We start from the raw sequence: 23,225 nt of genomic DNA, 5'->3' as shown, positions 1-23,225 counted from the left end.
TAAAATCGAGACCCTACCATGAAACATAGCTCGATCTGAATGTGACGTTATTTGTTAATTAAGGAGTAAAAACCTTGTGACATTATTTATTACTCTCTTCGTTCAATTTGTTTGTTCTATTTTTTTAGTTCGTTTAAAAAAAAATGTTACTTTTTTTGACAATTCTTTAATTCTATAAATAACACATAACATGTTTAAGACCACACGAATAGGGTATTTTGTACATTTGACATATTCTTAGTTTAAGACCACAAAATTAAAAAAATTCTTTACTCTCTTAAACTTCGAATCAAATCAAATCAAACGAATAAATTAAAACTTATGGTTCAATCAATTATATTATGTGTTAGCAGCTAGACCTGAATGTTTCGTTGTAAATGGAGTACTGAGCCACGGATTGGAAAATAATTAATATATAATTATTAAGAACATGGCATGTGAAAAAGAAGTTTAGTAAAGTAGGTGCCAATTTTTTTCTTCTTTTTGCAGTTTTAAGGCCAAACTTATCACATAGTGCCACCTTTGTACCTACTATGCTCGTTATGACTCTATTCAATCACCATACCCAATTTTGGAGAATATGATAGACCAAAACCCAATAATTGAAGAATGGAGGTATATATATAATTTTGAAAATAGGTTATAAAGACTACATATATAACTCTATTTGTACTTGTTTATTCCACGTATATATAAATACAAGTTTAACCATTGAAGAACGGAGTTTTATCAACCCCGTACATTTAATTGGATCCGCCTATGGCGAATCTAAGATGAATTTTATGAGCTCGATCGATTGAACTCATAATTAGTTTAGGCTCTGATTATGTATATCATTTTTTTTAAAAAAAAAATACTCTCATTCCAACCTACTCTATTTGCATGCATTCTCACTATTTATGAATTGATTTACATTTTAAATGTACTTGTATAAAATTCTTACATGCCCCGTATGATTTCATCAATTTATAATATGCATATAACAACGAATTATTGTGATGCATACTAGTTGTGTATGATACTAGTTTGTACAAAGTAAAAAAAATTATACCATCAAGTAGACATTATTTTCCTCCAACTTTGAATAAATAGGAAGAAATAAAAAAGGTCTATTATTCAAAGCCAGGGAGACAATGTGATCTTTAAAACGATATTGGGGAAGGTGTAAGAACCTGTTTGGATGGGCTTAAAAAAAGTAACTTTTATGTATGAAGTGTTTTTAGAACTTTAAAGTGTTGAACGTTATTTTTATAAATAAGCAGTTGAGTGTTTGGATAAAAGTGCTTAAATGAGGAAAATTATGTGAATTTTAGGGTTAAAAGAATAAAAAAGGTAGTTTAGGAATTTAGTTAAAATATAAGGGATATAAAAGTAATTTCTATGGTCAAAGAAAATGACTTTAAGCACTTAGAAAAAAAAAGATTAGAAATCCTAACTTTTCAATTTTGACTGACTTTAAGATTTTCTGGCTTAAAGTTGTCATTATGCAAATACGTTCAAAAGTTGAAAAGGGGCTTTAAATTAGTTTTGACCAACTTAAAGCCAATCTAAACGGGCTCAAAATGATGTTCACACTAGTTTATGCAATTAAACAGTTATTATGCCAAGTGTGTGCATACTTTTTTTCAACATCATATTATATTAAACTTATTTTGTTTCCTAATTATGTGAGCCCATGACGAAATGAAATCTTCCAAAAAAGTCGTGATTAGGAGAATGTGGCCATGAGAATGATGTTTACGTCCTTTTCCACCTTTTCTATTTTTCCTTTCTGGTGCCATATATAAATTTACATTTTTATCATTTCATCCAAAATATTACTAAAAGTTTATATGATATAGTAATATTATAAAAGTAAATATGTATATCGATTGCGGATAAATTTTACTAAATCACATATGATTGAAGAATGATAAAAATCTCATATTTATGATTAATAAGATCGATAAGGCGTAAGTCATTTAACACATATGACTTCTGTGCAAAGTCAATGATTAGAATACCTCTTTCACATAAAAGTGGTATTGGTATTTTTAATAAACAAAATGAAATTAATTAATTAAAGAAATACAGTGATTTAAAACTGTCTCCCACAAATACCAAACACAACTGGCCCCTATTGGGTACCAGTCAAAAACAAATTGGACCAAGTGAATTCGACTAGCAAACATGTTTATTTAATTTATTTGCTTCTATAATATAAATATAAAAGCACGTGATTTAAATATTAATTTTGAGTGTCATGATTTCACCCAAAGAAAAATATCTCGCACGGAAATAAAAAAATCTGACATAACAGCCAGGAAATATGGTTATAATTAATACGCTTTCCATTTTTTTTATTTGTCAAATTTTAACTTGACACACTTATTAAGAAAATAATAATTGATATAATGAATTTATTATTTTATTTCTATTAATTAATAGAGTTTTAAACATATTTACTCACTACATTTTCAAAAACATTAACTCAATATTAATAAATTGAGAGTATAATAAAAAGAAAAAAACTATCATTTCTTGATAAAATTGACAAATAAAAAAGGAAAATCAAATTAGAAAATATTTGACATATAAATAGAAACGGAGGAAGTAGGTATCAAAAGTGCGGGTTAGACTAAATTTAGATGAGTTAAAATGTGTGGAATTGACTTATTCACAAGTTATCTGGCCTAAATAGATTGGATTGAAATGTAGGTCATAATTTAACTCGTTCCATTCTTGTTAAATTTTAATTATTTTATTTGTTATTTTTATATATTTTTAGCACCTAATATTTTTTTTATCTTTATTATAACTAATTATAATGTAGCAAATAAAAAAATTAGTCTGATAAGATTTTTCATAGGTTAATTTAAGCTACATACAACAACTATTATAACTCAACAAGTAAAGTCCAGGGAGGTTATGATGTTTGCAGACATCATATCTAACTTTGTAGGGTAGAAAAATTATTTCGTATACATTCTCTACGTATCAACTCAATTTTTGTTGGACAGAAATGGACCTTGCTAAAAAAAGGCGGGTTAATAATCAAACCAAAAAATTAGACATATATATTTTAATGAGCTAATTTTTTGATCAGTAAATATAATACTCTATTACTTCTTTCAAGTGGTATTATTTTTTTATTAGTTGTTAAAAAAGGAACGCTCTTATATTATTTTAAAAAATAATTTAATTTTACATTATAAAAATTAACTAAACAATATGTAATTCATTTCAAACTAATAAAAAAATAATATCAAACAAAATTGAACGGTGGGAGAAAATGTTGTCTATATCATTGTAAGTTAAATTACGAAATAGAACCTTATTAATATTTCATATATCTCAGTTATTACAATCATATAAATATTTAAGATTATTTTAAATTTTTTAAAATTCTTTTTTTATTGTATAATGAAACAGCGTCACAATTCAAACAGAAAGAACAATAATTCAATGAAGCTCAGAGTAATTGATTGGTCAGCGTGAAGGACTAGGCTGCTGATTATTTTCGGAGTGGGCCCATTAAGTTAATGGGCCGATGCTGTTACTATCAGTTACGAACCTATTTGAGTCTGTTTTAAGTGATAAAGAAATGAACAAATTGCAAGTGGGACGCGCAATTCCTGAGCTTTACATTATGCACCGTTGGTTCCTTACCCTTTCTTAACCAAATCAATGCATAAATAATTATGATACACAACGAATAATAATACAATGGGATAATTTGTAACATAGTGAATAATATAACATTATTATGTTATCCGGCAAAAATAATATAAAATAATAAAGATGGATATGTATGGACTGTGATATTGAAATTTAAAATTGGCTTTAAAAGTTTTTTTTGTTCATCTCACACATTTTTATTGTTTTAAGAAAATGTTTTGGAGAGCGGGAAAGGGGAAATGGGGAAGGAGATTAAAATATGGGAATCAAACTCTCACTAACAAGGTAAAAATTTAGATAATTAATCAATTGTGTTATTAAAATTCCTCTTATAGATCCAAGTATCGGTAGCGTCTTCTAGATCCAAGTATCGATAGCGTATACTTCTTCCATTCTTATTTACATGAAGGTGTTTGATTAGGTACGGAGTTTAAGTGAAAAATGAAGTATGATAAAACTTGTGGTATAAGACGAGTCATAAAAATTTATGTGGCTAGAAATTATCTCATTAAGAATAAAATGAAAAGTTAAAAATTAAATTATTAGTATTAAATGTAGAAAAATGTCAATTTTTTTTAGATTATTAAAAAAAAAGTATAAATTGAGGCGAAAAAATCTTCTCCATTATTGAAATTCTTATTGCTCATTTTATTGTAATTAAAATAATGGACAAATTTCCTTTTTAAATTATGCCTCTTTCGGTAAAAAGATTGTTTTACCAAAACTCAAATGTTGCAAGTACTAGTTATTAAAAGTCTTATATGGAATGTAATCATTGGACAACTCTTTTTGCACCAAAAAATAATTTAAAACATATGTACAATTGATCGGGAGAAAGACAAAAGTTGATGACTTCTCATGGAAAGCAGTCAAAGCACAATGAGAATGACAGACAGAAAATTGTAGAATTTTCACACCACCATGTATATTGTATTGTATTATATTATATTATATTATATTGTATTATATTGTGTAATTAAGATATAAAACAAGGTTAATTAATTAAATAATATAATAATTAATAATTTATTAAATTCGTGACTACTCACTAGAGGGAAATATCAAAACAAAAAGCACAAATTTTAATTAAATAAACATAAATATATTTAGTCAGATATTATAAATACTAAAATCATAATTTATTGATATCTCTTAAATTAAAAGCATGAATTTTTCTTTGGTATGTTTTTTGCCTCATAGTGTGTAAAGCGTTTCGTCGGCGTCCCCACTTTTTAAAACAGTATTCGTAATCCACGGATCCCGCTCCATTTCAAGATTGATATAAAAAATTTAGATCAATGAGTTTGTTATAAAATAAATTAACTTTGCAAATTAATAGAAAAGAGTGAGAATTGAGTATCGATATATTTTCTTCATTGCTGAAATGTGGCTATATTTATAGCCAAATGAGAAGAGTAAAAAATGGTCAAGTTGTCCATTTTAATAATGGAACGTCCACTAACAAACCAACTTTATAATATTCCATATTGAATGTCCATGTAAAAGAAATTTTTAGTAAAAAGAAAAATATATATAGTTATTCTGAACATCCATAGATATTGTGCCTCATTAAAACTTTACTAGAGAAAATCCAGCGAAAAAAATTCTAGTGAAGGAAAAAGAGTACACACATTTCATAATACGCCTTGATTGCTGAACTCATTAAAAACCTTACCAGAAAAATCAGCAGGACAAAATCTTGGTTAAGGAAAAAGATGTCATGACCCGAATCTGGGTGTGATGACACTCATCTCAACTCACCGAGATAAGTCAGCCTAATACCCAACGAAAAGTAGATGCGGAAGAAAAAAAAAAGAATTAAAATTTAACTTAAGCGAAAACACATAAAATAAACTCAAAATCCCCCAATATTGATTGTCATGTCAACAAGCCACTAATACATTACCGAAGTACGAAAGAAAATACAGTCACAATGTCTTTGTCTCTAGAATAGAACTAAAACATAATAAAAAAGTAAGAGGTGTCCGCTAGATGGATGTAACGGCTACCTCAACACTCGAGATGATAGCCTCGGAATAGGTAGGAAACATTAGGAGATCAAGCAGGTCCGGGCTCACAACCTACACAAGTGTAGAAACAAGGGGTGAGTATCAAACAACACGGTACTCAACAAGTGGATAACTAAAACAAAGCAAAGCTCGATAGATACAAGTAATCATGTCATTCCAACCGAACTTCCTCAACTACAACTTGCATAAAACCAGCCCAACTCTACACTTGTACAATAATAACAGTAATACAGTCCACGAATACTCATCAATAGTCTCATCAATGAATCATATCAAATCAAATTCAGCATATACAGAGCAATAAAGGGGTAAACACGAATTCACAAATATCAACAAAATGCGATGCAATGCAATATGATGATGCATGTCTGTCCTGTCGGTACACATCTGCTGAATTACAGTTCGAAACCCATGGGGGACATTTCTATCCATGTAACCTGCCACGGAGCGTGTGACCCGTCCCCTCAATATATATATCCTGCCACGGAGTGTGTGGCCCGACCCGTTTATTTCATAATACCTGCCACGGAGCGTGTGGCCCGACCCCTTTGTTTCATATCATTTTCAATCTCAACACAATATGTCATAACAAATACAATCAATTCATGTTCATATAATTCACGATAATAACATGACAACAACAATAATTTTTCCTATCTCACATCAACATAGTTATTTCACATGTCCAAAATAAATCCACAATCACAACATATCAATTCCACCAATACATGTCTTTATATCACCATTTTATACCCCTCATCTCCATCTTTAAGGTCAATCATACAGTCAATAATCCAGTTCAATTTTTATTATTTTCCAGTACACATAACACGAAAATTCAAGCATCTACAAGCTTAAACTGAGGTTTAGAAATTCACTTGCCTCAAATGATCAAGCAATTACTCTGAGACCTGAGCCTTCCCCTTTCGTTGGGTTTTCAAATCAATGTAATCTAATCAAATGAATAATCATCATAAGATTTCGAAATTAACAACATTCATATCACTATATGTCTAGCCTAGACCCAAAAATCTATAATTAATTAATTACCTAAATCTCAAGCCTAGGGTTAGCTCCAAATCTCTTCAATACCATAGATATGGTGATAAGCATATAATAAATTACACCTAATATTTAATTTTCTATCTTAATATACCAACTTAAATCATAATGTAACAATAATAAGAAAAGTAAGATAAATTATGAAGCCCTCAAGGAAAGATAAAATCAAAATGGACAAGGACCCACGTGAATAGCATATTTCAATTCAATTTTCCTCCTTCATTCTCTTTCTGTTCAATACATGATGGCATTATATATATATATATATATATATATATATTATTCATTTATCAATCTTTTCATTATACATTGATAGCAATAGTACCCTATGCTCCGATATAAAACTTGCACAGAATTACCTTACCTCGCTCACTTGGACTTTCTCTTCGTTTTTGTTTCCGCCGCCGCAGTGAAGTCTTTCTCCTCTTGTTCTCTTTTTCTTATTAATTAGGTATTAAAGATTACAATCCCACTAACTGATTTTAAATAAATATGGAATAAATGGTATAAAGTATTAAATATATTACCATTTTAGTCCATTAATTAATTAAGTTATCTAAATTCACCCCTCAATTAAATAACTATAATTATCGAATAGTCCAATTTATAATTTAATTATTTTATTTTATTTTATTTTTTTGGAGAGAATATTTTATGAAAGAGAGATGACTTATTCTTAAAATGACCAAACGGGTCATTACAAAAGAGTACAACGCGTATTTTACTCCCCTTGATGAAAACATCGCTTAATATCTCAAAGACGACGCAATCCAATTTTGTATCTCATTTTCTCAAAGGTTGAATTCGGCAATGCCTGGGTAAATATATCTGCTAAATTGTCACTTGAACGAACTTGTTGGACATCTGTCTCACCCTTCTTTTGAAGATCATGACTAAAAAAAAATTTTGGTGAAATATGTTTTGTTCTAACCCCTTTAATGTATCCTATGTTCAGTTGAGTTATGCATGCAACATTGTCTTCATACAATATTGTTGGAACATCTCTTTTCAAAAAAAGGCCACATGTTTCTTAAATGTGTGAGTTATTGATCTTAACCAAACACATTCTCGACTTGCTTCATGAATGACTATTATCTCTGCATGATTTGAAGAAGTGACAATCATAGTTTGCTTTGTTGAACGTCATGATATAGCTATACCACCACATGTAAATAAATAGCCTCTCTGCGATCGACCTTTATGGGGATCAGACAAGTATCCTGCATCTGCGTAACCAATCAATTGTGATGTGAATTTATTTGAGTAAAACAATCTCTTATCAATGATCACTCGGAGGTATCTGAATATATGCTTAATTTCATTTTAGTGTCTTCGTGTTGGAGAATAACTAAATCTTTCTAACAAGCTTACAAAGAAAGCTATATCTAGTCGAGAATTATTGACAACATACATTAATGCATCGATTGCGCTAAAAAATGGCATTTCAGCACGAACAAATTCTTCATCATTTTCATGAGGTTGAAACAGATCTTTATTTATATCAATAGATCTCACAACAATTGAGATACTGAATGGATGTACTTTATCCATATAAAACCTCTTTAAAATATTTTCAGTATATGTTAATTAATGGACAAATATTCCATTTTGAACATGTTCAATTTGTAGATCAAGATAAAATTTTGTCTTTCCGAGGTCTTTCATTTCAAATTCTTTTTTCAGGCATTTTATTGCCTTTGAAAGTTCTTTAGGAGTTTCAATAATATTCAAATCATCAACGTATACTGTTATTATGATAAATTCAGATCCAGACCTTTTCATAATGACACAAGGGCAAATTAGATTGTTTCTCAATCCGTATAAGGATTTCTGAAACTTTATTGAACAAGTTTCTTGATAATCCTTGTATGCTTCAGGCACTTTAAATCCTTCAGGAATTTTCATAAAAATGTCATGGTCCAATTAACCATATAAATAGGTAGTGACCACGTTCATTAGGTGAATTTCAAGCTTTTCATGAACTATCAAATTTATTAGATACCTGGAGGTAATTGCATCCACTATAGGAGAATATGTTCCACATAATCAATATCAGGCCTTTGCGAAAATTCTTTGGCTACAAGTCGTGCTTTATATCTTACGACTTCACCTTTTTCATTTTGTTTACGCACAAAAACTCATTTGTACCCTATTGACTTGTCACCTTCAGTTGTTCGGATTATTAATCCGAAAAACTTCACGTATTTCAAGTAAAGTTAACTCTGCTTGAATTGCATCCTTCTATTTTGACCAATCATTTTTTTGTATATATTCATCGACAGATTTTGGTTTAAGATTTTTATCTTGTTGCATTATTTCAATGGCAACATTATAAGCAAAAATATTATCGATCACAATATTATTTTCTATTCCACCTTTTTTTGTCGAGACATAACTTATTGAGATTTTTTCATTCTCAATATTTTTAGGTATTTGGATATCCCCGGTGGTATCAACATTCGTTATGTCTCTGGGCTCTTGTTGAGCAATTTCTTCTAAATTATGATCATCTTGATTATTTATTCTTTTTGTTTTTGATGATTTTTATCTTTGAAACCAATTGGTCTTTCACGTTTTAAGCGTGACCTAGGCTCATTTGCCTGAACAATTTGTCATACTGAGACATTAACTCGAACTTGAGCATTAGCAGCTGTGATGTGCAATTTAATAATCTGTGGAAGGTTAATAAATGCATTCATCATTTGATTTGCAATATTCTGCAAATAAATCAACTTTTGAACTTCTCGCTCGCATTGATTTGTTTGAGGATCTAAATGAGATAGTGACAATGAATTTCAATCTATCTCATTTTCCAATTACTTATGTTCTCCTGCTAATATTTGGTATACTAATTCATCAAAATGACAACCAATGAATTTTGCCATAAATAAATCTTCAGTTGGAGGTTTCAAATATTTTATAATAGAAGAAGATTCATATCCAATATATATTTCCAATCTTCTTTGCGGACCTATCTTTGTGCTGTGCGGTTGAACAATTAGAACATATACTGCACATCCAAAAATTATAAGATGGAAAATATTTGGCTCTTTTTCAAAAGCCAACTGTAAGGGGGAGAATTAATGAAAATTGGTTGGCTTTATGCGCATGAGTGATGCCGCAAGCAAAATAGCATGGCCCATACTGAAAGAGAAAGTTTTGTTCTCATTAGTAATTGTCTAACTATCAACTGGAGGCGTTTAATCAATGATTCTGCTAGACCACTTTGAAGTATGGACATGAGCGATCGAATGCTCAACTTTTAATCCAACCGACACACAATAATCATTAAAGGACTGGAATGTAAATTCACCTGCATTATCAAGACGAATTATCTTTATTGTATAATTTGAAAATTGTGCCCTTAACCTTATAATTTGAGCTAACAATCTCGCATAAGCCATATTGCGAGTTGATAATATGCACACATGTGATCATCTTGTAGATACATTTACCAAAACCATAAAATATTTAAATGGTCCACACGAAGGGTGAATTTCCCCACATATATTAGTTACTAATGGCTTAATAATTTGTTTTCCTTGGGAACAAGAAACACAAGAGAACTGTTTAGATTTAAGAATTTTCTGATTCTTCTAAGTGTGTCCATGTGAATTCTCAATAATTTTGCGCATCATATGATAACCGGGATGGCCCAACTTATTATGCCAAATGATAAAATCATTATGGTCAATATTTTTTTTTTTTACTATGGCATGTGATTCAACCACACTAATACCTGTGTGGTATAATCTAGAAGAAAGTGCGGTTAAGTTTTCATGCACAATTTTTTTTCGCTTTTATTGTAGTAATATAAAGGCACTCAACCTTTTCTTCATTAACAGTCTCAGTATGATAGCCATTTTGACGAATAACCTTGAAACTTAATAAGTTACTTTAAGACTTACTACAATACAAAGCTTTATCAATGGCCAATATTGTTTTCCCCATATAGTGATAAGGCTACTTTTTCAGAGCCTCAATTATTTTTATACTAACATATATTATATTAACATTAGCCCCTTTTTATAATCAAATGAGAGAAATATTTTTTTATCTTAATATAGTGTGAGTTGTAGCACTATCAAAAAGGCTCATATATCCATTACTCATCTTGGATCCAACTGAAGACTGAAATTTTATTTATCTTCATAAAATAAAAATTCATAATAAGGAGTACGGAAAATTAACAAAAGAAAAATTTAACTACTTCAACTTTAAGTAAAACACATAAAAATAACAACATTATTTATTTTCAGTTCAATGATAAATCTTTAGTTTCGATCCCCAAAGAGGTCTCCAACTTCTAGATGAGTAATAACATCGAGGCAATCAAAAACATCATATTTAAGAGTCAAATATGACTCCACCCGGGCATTAGAATTGGAGGCACCACCTCGATGATTATTATATCGTCTCTTGCCCTTGCCACGCCCACGCACATTTTTTCTGGCCCCAATCATTTTGTTTTTTTTCAGACTGGCCTTGTGCGTCGATCCTATTTGCTTCCGGTAAAGGAAAATTTCCAGTGAAACGGACTTTATGATTTTTTATCAAAAGGGGCATTATGTTACTCATTGTCATGCCTTTGAAATTCATCATATTTTCATGATACACCTCAACATCAATTTGAAGGTCAAGTATACAATCACTTTATCTTCCTTTCTTTTGATGGAGGATTTATGTACCACCGGTCCAATTACCTTTCACATTTTGAAGGACTCTTTGGAGAACCCACATGATTCTTTCTTTCATAATTACCACAATGATGACTCCTATAGTGTTGTCTCTCCACACCCTTTTTATACATTTAATAACTTGTCATCTTTCAGACTTGTTATCCACTGCTACCACATTCATATGATAGAATGGAGTAAATGAATTGGGCGAGTTTCAAGCATATCATGTTGTGCTACCACATTCACTTCAGGGAATGGAGCAAATTCAGTGGGACAAATTTCATGACTTTTCATCAAAAATATTTTATTTTTGCCGTAGTCTTTATTGTATTATCATGGATTCATAGTGCATCAAAACTCAAATTGATGTATTATCCTCTTGGTGTGATATGATTTGAATCCATCGTCTTACTCTTAACCAATGACATAATATTCCAAAGTTCAATAGGAGCTCACTCTTGAGCCTTTAAACAATAAATTACCACATTCAGTTGTCAACTTAAACATGGGTAAGTAATGTGCATCTTGTATTAAATAAATATGCTTAAAAATCGAGAAACTTCCATATATCATAAAAATATTTTAACATGAAAATCTACATCAGAGCAAACTATGTAACCTTTCGTGGCTTTCAAAATCAGAACAAATCATAATCATGTCATTGTATATGAGAACACAGTTATACATTAAAAAAAAATATATTCATAATAAAATCGTAGAAGTTATGTAACATTTAATTTACTTGATAAAAGAAAGTGATGTTTTCCCTTTTTATTTGGCAAAGGTTGTTGCAAATTTTCATACCAGAAAAAGGAATGAAACTGATACATATGACTTACTTGGTAGCAAAATATATTACCACTAAACCCTTTTAGACGTAGGACAAATTTGTAGATGGTGTAAAACTCAGTTGATTAGAATGTTTATGCGGATAACGTATTATAAAACAAATTAATTTAGTAAATTAATAAAAAAAAGATATAGTAAAAAAAAAGAGAGAGAATTAAGTATCGGTATATTTTCTTCATTATTGAAATATGGTTATATTTATAGTCAAATAAGAAGAACAAAAACTAATTAAGTTATCCACTTTAATAATGAAACATCCACTAACAAACCAACTTTATAATAAAGTTAAAGATTTTGGGCACAAGAGATTTGTTATTGTTTCCAAAGAGATTTGTCAAAAAATAACAACTTTGAGAACTCTCATGTGTGAAAATGACAAATACAATATTAGGCCTAAATTTCTATCATTTGATACGAGGGATAAAATACATAAACATATCTTATGAATAGGGATGTGTGTGTATATATATTCTGCACATGCAATTTAATGGGCAATGGACCATATTTCTATATATTTTCTCTGTCATCCCAGCTTTATTCATCACAATTTTCCACCCTTTTCAATTTGAAGTGCTTGGCATCAAATTCTAGTGGCGAAAAAAAGAGAGGAAAGAACAGAATAAAGAGGAAATTTATAGTAGAGAAATAAAAGTAGCATTAATAACGTAATTGCGCTACAGCTTGAAAGAAAAATAACCCTCATTATTTAGCTAGTGGTTGATCTCAAGTTTTCAAATATTCTTGATAAATAATTTTTGAGTGAAGTTTCACCTTTGCCACAATTTTTTCTAAAAATATTTCAATGTTTTAAAAAATATTATTTTATATTCGTAAGTTCTAAAAATTATTAAAAATATTCATAAGTTTGTGTTATCATCGTATAATGAACATGTTTCGTTAAAAAAATAATCTTATAACACAATTGATAACAATCAACAAAAATAAAATAACAACATGGGCAAGAGCAATACATTAATCAAATTAAAAACAAATTGTTCTTTTTTTTCATTCTTGTCACTCAAACTAATCTTTTTCGGAGGAGGTAATAACAAATTATTCTTTTATAAAATCTTCCACATTCTACGAACAATCTCTTTCCTGCAATAAATGGTGTGTGTTTTTATAAAACATAAAAGTTTGCGGTAATTTTTAAATTTTTAAAACTTTCTAAGTTTCCAAGTTCTAATTTTATCTAGAACTTCAGAACTTGGGATATTTGCCAAGTAATGACAATTATATGGCCAAACACTAATTCTCAATTTTTTTCCAAAAATTATATGAGGCCAAACAACACCTTAAACTCTTTAATTAACAGATGAAAGTTCTTCGGTTATTCCTTCTCTATAAATTGCGATATCTTTGATATGTATTGTTTTGATTAGATTATTTTTTTTAAAAATAACTTCTCTAATTCCACAAAGTAAAAATAAGATATATGTGCGCTTTATCCTCGTTAAGCCTGTAAGGTTACATTAGATAGGTTAATATGTTAATATTATTGTTGATTAACAAATGAAAGTGAACAGGAAACAGAAAAAGGCTGTGTGCAAAAAGAAGTGCCTTTGGAATCAGGTTGACTCATTACACAATTAGTCCTAGTGTCGGATTTTCTCTTTTGATTGTTTTTTTTCATCCAATATTCGAATTTTTGAAACTTCGACTAAATTTGAATTTAAAATTGCATGATCCATTTGGGGTGACATCCCCAAATTATTTTTTTTCCATACATAAGACTCGAACCCAAGACCTTTTATTAAGGATAAAACAGTTTTACTATTGCACCACCACCCATATTGATCTTTTGATTGTTATTATACGCTTTGCTTACTTTGCAATATGTTGTTTTATGCTTTACGGGGCTCATCGAATCAAATAAAAAGAATGAATCTTGATACCAAAAGCATAAAAAATATAATGAATTTGATACCAAAATCTCAGATTTATTTTTCATGTAGTATTTCTTTTACCATTTCATTGCTTTTAAACGTGTTAATTTGGTTATTAAATCACCTCTTAAGCGCCAGACGTCAGTGCATTATCACTCTAGTTACTGTGGTATTTGAACTTACACAGTGGATTATCACTTGGTTTCGTTTGAATATGATTTAAAATTAAAATTTTATTTGATCATGTAATTAATTTGAATTTTCATATTGGAAGTTTTAAAATTTTTCATTATTTCATACAAGTCAAGAAAATGACTAGGTAGCCGCTCCTTTAAATACACAAATCATATAAAGATTCAACTTGCCAAAATAATAAATATCAGACCTCTCATGTTTCATTGCTCGTATTACAAACAAAACTAGTTGTAAAAAAATCTTTTTATACTAACATAATCGCAATTAAACCGACTTTCTCTTTATATAAATTTTAAATACTGCTTTTTACACAGTAAATGAGTAAAATGACAGCCAATTAGACAAAAACATAAGCTTTTTGACACGTGTCATCAAATTTGCACCTTAATTCACTTTTACATTAAAGTAAAATAAAAAATTGTAGAAAAAAATCTTATGGACACGTGGCACGTACCCATTTCTTGGTTAAGATCCAGAAGTCCCGTGAAGTGAGCCGTGTTGAACTAACTAAATCACCCAACGAGTCTCTCGTTTGCCAAACCATCCTCCATCTTCCAAGAAATCTACCTCTTCTTCAATTTGCCTTTTGACTCTCTTACACCTGTAGAAAATTTTAAAAATTATTTTTCCGAGAGTAAATTATATGAATTTTGGTAAAAATATATTTAACAATATTGAAATAAAAAAGTTACGACATGTTTTTAAAGTGATTTTTAAAATTTTATTGAAAGTAAATATGATATAATCTAATTTATTTTAATTTTAAAAATTAATTAAATTAATTTTTAAAAATTAAAACGTGACAACTATTTTTGATAAACTGGAAATACAGAGAACCTGGTCCCCATACAAAGTTTAACAGGCTACCGGCAAATTTGCGGACATGAATGTGTACATGTGCAAACTAGACGATTGATTCCTTCTGTGGGAGATCTTTTACCCCCACTGGCTGCTATATTTTTGTGTGTCAATTAAAGCAGTAATACTCACAAAATAGTACTTATATACATTTAAACTGTGGCAGAACTCTTAGGGTCGTTTGATGTGAAAAATAATACAAATAATTTTGAGATTAAATTATAAGTACATTTAAATTGGTATTTGGTTGATAATTCTAGAATAATTTATCTCAGAATTAATTCATAGTACCGGAATAAGTAAACCTCTTCTTAGATGATATATTAATCACGGGATAACTTATCTTGGGATAAAATAGGTAAATAATAAATATATCCTTTTATATTTTGTATACCACACTTTTCACATTCATATATATTTACATGATTTTTAATACAATATATAGCAACATTCACTTCTTATTTTTATGATAATTCTTCATATTGTTTTCTATTAAAAAATTACATTATATAATATAATTTTTATTTATAAATTTATTTGACTAATTCTTATGTTTATTTATATTTTAATTTCTCATAAATTCTTTTTTACTTTAACAAACTTAAAATGAAAATTCTATTTTAAAATTAAATAAGAAGAAAGTTTTATTTTTAAATACATACGGACATCATGGAAATGCACACATAAAAATATTTAAGATAAAGAAGATGAAAATTATTATAAAATAAAGTAACTTAGCATAATAAAAAGGAGAGAGTAAGAGAAAATAGAAAGGAGCAGATGAGAGAATTCCGTTTATTCTCTTTATCGATTTTCATTGCCAAACTATGACAATTTATAGCCAAAGAAAAGGAGAACAAGTTGTGGACAACTTGCCTAGTGGGTCCCACTACATCAACTTGCCTAGTGGATCCCACTACATGGACATCCACTACATAATGGATGTATTGAATTTTATTTTAAGAATGAATATTGAATAACTAAAGCTTGAAAAGAAAAAAATTTAAAAAACTAAATAAAGTGAATTGTATTTTTATAAATAAATAAATTGTACTTAAAATTTATGCAATGCATATTATTTTAAATACAACAAATCAAACACTCAATAAAAAATAATTTTAGCATAACTTATCCAATCATAACTAATCCAAACATAATTTATCCCACCATTAACTTGTATTCAAACCAAACGATCTCTTTAACAATAAAAAATAATATGAAGAGCGCCACACAGCAGACTTATTTATGTAACTTGATCATTTTTAGTTCATTAAGAAAGATGATTTTTTTTTTATATTAGACAGTAATTTTTTATGAAAGGAATTCAATATGTTACTTTGGACTATTTAGCTCCACCAATGCATTTTAAAGTTAACACGACTCCAATGCCAGTAATATTTGCACGTCTTTTGAAAGTATTTTTGTTACAAAGCTTTCTGAAAATATACTGTAGTTTGTACGAAGACAAATTTGGTTGGTACTTCCTCCCATCTATTTTACTTGTTATGTTTTACTTTACAAGAATCAATTTATTTAACATTTAAAGTTAAATTAAAATAGATTAATTTAATATTTTAATATTTAAGAATTATATTAAAAATATTATAGTAGGCATACTAGTGCGCTATAATTTTTGGAGCTCGATTCTGTTACTGTCTATTATTATTTATTATTTTTTATATTTTATTTACTATATTTTATCTGTGTTGCCGCCATTACTTGCTTTCACATATTACTTTGAAATTCTTAACATTATCTGACCTCTTTTTATGCTTTTTTTTTAGTCGAGGATCTTTCGAAAATAATCGTTCTACCTTGATAGGAGTAAAATCTGCGTACACTTTATCCTTCCCAGATCCCACGTTGTAAGATTTTTACTAAATTGTTGTTGTTGTTGTTTTATATCAAAAATACTATATGTTGCAAAAAATAAAATGTGATAAATAAAAAAATGGGGTAGTACTAGTCAAAAATCTCCTTATTTGCAAATTGCAATTTGTCTATGACTTGGGGCACAGCTGTCAAAAATATCCTAGCATTATACCCAAAAAAAGTATAATATCATACCGGCAACCGGCAACTTCTCAACTCCTTATAATATACGAGTATACTACTATACTACCTGATTCTATTCGTACTTTTCCGTCCCTTTTTGGACTCTGTTGAGATTTTTTTAAAATTTATATCTTAGTTTATTTTTCTTTTTTTAAAATAATGGAATTATAATATTAAAAATGCCCTTTTTCCTTCAAGCTGGCATATATATATATATATATATATATATATATATATATATATATATATATATAAGACCTCAATTACACTGCAATTGTTGATAAGTGTAAGTCTACTGCGGTGCTCATACGTAGCTTTCACCGCCGGAAATCACTGCGAAACGGTATCGTTTTCAGCTTCTCCGGTGACAGTGCTGCCCTATTATTACTACGTAAGTTTATGATAAGTGAATTTCTGTGTCCATTTTATTGATTTTATTAATATTGAACTCTGTTATTTTGATCCTATTTTAATGGCTGAAACAAGTTAGTGGGTATAATTATCGGTAGCACGGTCTTTTTGGTTATTATTTATATTTTGCGTTTACTGATTCAGTTCAACTCAAACTATATGGTTTACCCTTTCCGTGTATTTTCAGGGAAACAATTTTGAACGTGATTTGACTTATTTGGTCGGTTCATTTTTACTTGTTTTTGCAGGTTTTGGGATCTCGAAATTTAAAAACAAAGAAGGTAAGGGTGAAGCCTTTTTGTGGATCCGAATCAAAAGGGTTGAGACTTTTTTTTCTTCCTTCCTGTTGCTAGTTTTCTGGGTTTCGAGTTTTGACCTTTTTTCTTTTCAATCCCCATATAATCTCTGGTTTAAGCATTTTTGAGTTGAGAAAAATGGGAGTGAAAGTTGCCACAACGTGTTTGCAATGGGCTCAACCTTTTGTTCCCCACTCACCTTCTTCTTCTTCTCAAACTTTTGCTTCTGCAATTTCTTCCTCAAAACACCGTAGAATTAGCAGCAAAGGGTCTCATATTTGCCGGTTTGTCCGTAGGCTGGACCAATCGGCACTTTTGGGTACCCAATTGTTGAATATATACAGATCTCAATCTTGTGAGCAGCTTAAGCCAAGGACCAGAACAATTAGAAGGGCGTCTAGCACCAGTGCCAGCTTAGATTCATTTTCAGATGAAGAGTTTTCGAAGGAGATACAAGAATTGGCCCGGAAATTCCAGGTCTCAGACGTTGAAAATGAAAATCCCAGTATTATAAGTTCTCAGCGTGAAGTTATTGCCGACTCTATGGAAACAAGGTATGAAAGTATTATCAGTCATAGTCATGATATCAAGTTTTTGGAGAACCAGAAGCCGTTTGATCCTCTAGAACAATCGGATTGGCCTGAAAGAGACGAGATAATTCCTGCAAATATTGAATGGAAGGCGAATTGTGTGGATCTCCCTTTCTCCCTTAGGATTATAAAGAGAAAAAAACAATGGAAAGGTGGATTTAGAGAAGCAGGAGAGTCAGCATATTGTTCTGTGAAAAAAGCATTTTCGAATATGGTGTTCATAATTCGAGAGCTGCAAAGCTATACTTTGCAGATGAGGGAAATGTTGTTTTATGAAGATCTACAGGGGATCTTGGCGAGAGTACAAAAGGAGATGCATGCATCTTTTGTGTGGTTATTCCAGCAAGTTTTCTCACATACACCAACTTTAATGGTATACGTGATGATACTTTTGGCTAATTATAGTGTTCATTCTATGGCTAGCAGTGCTGCTATTGCTGCCACACCCTCACCACTCACAGAGACTGTTTCTACTTTAGAAGAGAGTCATTTCAACCAAAGATTTGATTCTTCTGCAATTAAGACATTTTCAGTGTCGTCATCAAGTGGAAAAGTTACTTCGATTGGTGGAGGCAATGGAGGTGGTGGGAGCTACAAGCCAATTGCTAGTGGAAATGATGGTGATGGGAGGTTTGACGGAAGGATGTTTTCGAATGGGATTTCTTCAATTGGGAGTGGTAGGGTCAGTGAAGAAGAGTGTGTATCTGGGCAAGAAACAAGGGAAGAAGAGTTGCAGATTTGGAATTCAATTGTAGATGAGGCTTCTAAGATGCAGGCTTCAATGAGAGATGAGTCCTTGGATCATGAAACCATGCAGAGATTTGTGTCTCCAATACACGCAAATATTGAAGTCGATGATTATGCAGATTATTTCAAAACAGAGCTGCTGTATCAGATGGCGCTAAACCAAGAACCGCAGAATACTCTTTTGCTAACCAATTATGCTCAATTTCTTTTCTTGGTCGCTCAAGATTATGACAGGTACCAAAATTTTTTGTCTCTCTAATTTCTATATTAGATATTTATCCTTTGATTGTGCTAAGGTGAGAACTACACCCAATTGGGAAGATTCAGTCCTGACTTTTTGCTCAATTAGCTGATATCTTAAGGTCAACATTATTGTTTATTAGAAAAATTGTTTTGGTGTGCTTGAAAAATCACCTTCACAAAGCAATTGTCATTTTCTGTACTTTGGGTGGGATTGTATCTTGATAGAGGAGTGTGTGGTAGTATTTTAATTTCCTTTCCCAAATTATACCATTCTGAGTGGTCCGAAGGTGTAGGGGTTCCCATTCAATTATCATACTGTATGTAGACTCTTTTGTCTTAAAATTATGCTGCACGGATCCTTCAAAAATATCGTTGCATCCGTGTCTTATCCTCAAAAGAGTGTGCATTGGGAGAATTCGACATGGGTGTGACGACATTTTTGGAGTATCTGAACAACATGAAAGAACATAAGTTATAGAGATTTAGAAGCACTACATGCTCTTCAATTATTGGTATGCTCTGTACTGATTTTTGTTATTTTGTTACAAAACAGAGCAGAAGAGTACTTCAAGAAAGCAGCAGAGGTGGAGCCAAAGGATGCTGAGGCATTGAATAAGTATGCAAATTTTCTCTGGCAAGTAAGGAAGGACCTTTGGGCTGCAGAAGAGACCTTTAATCAAGCCATAGCTGCAGAACCAAGCAACAATTTTTATGCAGCTAATTATGCTCATTTTCTATGGAATACTGGCGGTGAAGATACCTGTTACCCACTCGACGACTCCAATACTGATCTGTAATCCCAAAACCGAAAAAAAAAGATGATTGATTAATGTGGAAGATTTAGGACAAAAACAAGAACACATGAAAAGAAAAATATAATTGGTCAAGGAGATACAATTGAGAAAAAATAAATAAAGGGATAACAACAAGGGTGTCCAAGATGATTTTGATTTGTTACATTTAATCAACTGCTCACTTGGAATTTCCCTTTGTTTGTTAATTGCTGGACAGTGGTGGTTGTTGGAGACAAGGAATAGCAAGGAGGGTGACTTGGATTTGTTAATTAACAAACCCATATCCCTTTACCCTTAATTTCCTACTACTTTCTAGTAGTAATATGATACAGCTCCTCTTCAAATGTGTAAATTCAGCAAGTCTTGGGCTTTTTAGATCAGAGAAAACTGAAGAGGGTCTCTGCTTGGGATTTTTCTGTTTTCTTTAACATTTTTCCTTTTTTGTTTTTGCATAGTTCACATCGCCAAATTGTAATTAAACTTTTGTTAATAGATAATTGCAATATCTTTTTTTATGTGCAACTTCTGTTGCTTGTTGTTCTTGAGTTGTGGGCTATCGAAAACAACTTTTTAACCTTAATTTGTGTATATTCGACTTGTTTCATTGTGTGGTATGATAATGAATATGTTATTGTTGTTACATAGCAATTGCTGAATGATAGGATCCAATGCGTAGGGCAGCCCATGCTTTGTGCTATGTGGCTGCTATAAGCACTAAATACAGTACGGCTTGGCACATGAAGATAGTTCCTTGTTTCTATTACAACTACAGTACTATTTTATATTTTTTAATATACATGTGCATCTACTATAAGATCTATAATTTTTCGTGTACACAAGAAAGTTAGAGAATGTTTATAAATATATTATCTTTTTGCATAGAAAAGTGTCATGCCACACTGTCACGTGACTATGCTAGAAGTACAAATTTAAATGTCTTTGAGTTATGATGTCGTCGGTCATAATAGGGGTAAATATTTACATCAAATTATATCAAAATAATTATGGTTAGGTAATTTAATGAGGAAGAGGTATTTATGCATATACTGTAAGATTTATATTATGTATCTATTAATTTGGTGTATAAGGTAAGCAACAACCTTAATTTAGCAGAAAAAGTCAATTTATGATATATCACTGAAAATTAAATATTTTTAACTCTTGTACTATATGCTCCATCACTTTGTTAAACAAAAAGATTCCTTATTTTATAAAATTTATTATTTTTAGCTAATAAATAATAATGATAATAATTTTCTTTTTTCTGCTGGGGACAATAAAAGGGTCAGTCCTCTATAGATAGAACTTATCTTCTACAAATCACAAAAAAATGGAGAAATTAGAGTCCTTTCGTTCACGACGAAGATTTGGTTGCAATTGTGTGGACCTAGTGCTCCAAATAAATAATATTGCTCAACTTGAAGGTGGCGCACTATCACTTTAATATTACACGTGAGACATATTTAAATAAAAAAATAATATTAATTAAAATATCTATTGAATATTCGAAGATCTTTCTTAAATTTATATATTTTTTCTTAGAATTGAAAAATTAGTGGAATTGCAGATTGTAATCAAATGATTAACGAACATATATAATGGTTCTCAAATTGCGATGCTAGTAGGTAGGTAGTCGCAATTGGTTTTATATTCTTTTATAAATTTATTTTTAATTGTATATCTTTTATAAAAAAATTAGAATTTTATATATAAAAGATTGCAAAATAACAAATAAGAAATCTTTGCATGATTGATTTTTAAATTCAAACTATAAAGTGTTCAGCTGATCAATTTTCACTGACTAAAATTCTCATGATTCACACGCTACTTCAAACTTTCTGATAAAGGAAAATGGTTGGAATAATGGAGAAACCACTTCTACGCGGAAAGTATTTTCTCCGTTTCAATTTATTTATCTTATTTTAATTTAATGCGGAATTTAAGAAATTAAAAAAAAATTGAATTATGTAATGTTAAATTATTGATATATCAAATGTACCAAATACCCTTTAATTTTGTGGTCACAAATCAAAATATTGTTAAAAAAGAAAAGACATTCTTTTTGAAATGGACTTTAAAAAAAATAGAATAAGCAGATTGAAACAGTAATAGGTTTCATACTTGTGCTATGTAATTAACAGCAAATGGAAGATTGATACAATGGCTCTGTTAATATTTTCTTTTCTTCGGATTGCAAATGTTATGTTCTTATAAGATTGTTTCTTGCCGTTCAAATCATAAGTGAACATATGAGATTTTTTTGTGTATAATGTTCCCTTAATTAAGCCAATGTGATTTTCACACCATGTGGAGTGGGAAATTAGTAAACTACTTTAATTTGGTGCTCCACCTGTGATAGAAAACCTATATATAATGAGACATGCAGGGTTTTTGTCACGATCCAAAATGGGCCATGAGTGGCACCCACACTTAGCCTTCTAGGTGGGAGAACCAACGATACAAACTCCAACTAATAACAATAACGCGGAAGTTCAAATAAATATATTTTCCCCAAAACCTGAAAGTCATCACATGAAGGACATCTAAATTCTAAAACTAAGTCTCGAATTATCAAACACCAAATAAATAAATAACATAACGTGTCTGAAAACTAAGGACACCATGCCATGATAAGAGATTCCATCGCCAGCTAGAAGAATAGCTCACCCTGAAATCTTATGAACTGGAGACCGACTAGAGCTGAGGTCGAGTCGAAGTTGGTGGAATACTCGCTGCACCCCACAAAATAAAACAAGAAAAGATACAAGTAGGGGTTAGTACAGGACAACATGTACTGAGTAGGTATCATCGGCCGACTCAAAATAGGAATCAATATGCAATAAGTAATAGCGGGAAATCAACCGTAACACTTA

The 23,225-nt window shown here is 30.4% G+C and overlaps 1 protein-coding gene and 1 long non-coding RNA gene across 2 annotated transcripts; one reads left to right on the top strand and one right to left on the bottom strand.

Moving 5' to 3' along the window:
• Positions 1-12,696: 12,696 nt before the first annotated feature.
• LOC129901126 (uncharacterized) lies at positions 12,697-15,581 on the bottom strand. The gene is made up of 3 exons (XR_008769763.1): positions 15,196-15,581; positions 14,813-14,959; positions 12,697-12,864 (listed from the first exon to the last, which is right to left on the bottom strand). It is a non-coding gene; the product is annotated as an uncharacterized LOC129901126 (long non-coding RNA).
• Positions 15,582-17,524: 1,943 nt separating this feature from the next.
• Positions 17,525-20,874, top strand: LOC129899021 (uncharacterized). The gene is made up of 3 exons (XM_055973767.1): positions 17,525-17,662; positions 17,931-19,549; positions 20,112-20,874. The coding sequence occupies exons 2-3, from the start codon at positions 18,117-18,119 to the stop codon at positions 20,353-20,355; spliced, it is 1,677 nt and encodes a 558-aa protein (XP_055829742.1). The 5' UTR covers positions 17,525-17,662; positions 17,931-18,116; the 3' UTR covers positions 20,356-20,874.
• Positions 20,875-23,225: the final 2,351 nt, after the last annotated feature.

The sequence above is a fragment of the Solanum dulcamara genome, chromosome 8 (genome assembly GCF_947179165.1).
Source record: "Solanum dulcamara chromosome 8, daSolDulc1.2, whole genome shotgun sequence".
Lineage (NCBI taxonomy): Eukaryota > Viridiplantae > Streptophyta > Magnoliopsida > Solanales > Solanaceae > Solanum > Solanum dulcamara.
This window is presented reverse-complemented; position numbering and strand designations above follow the sequence as displayed.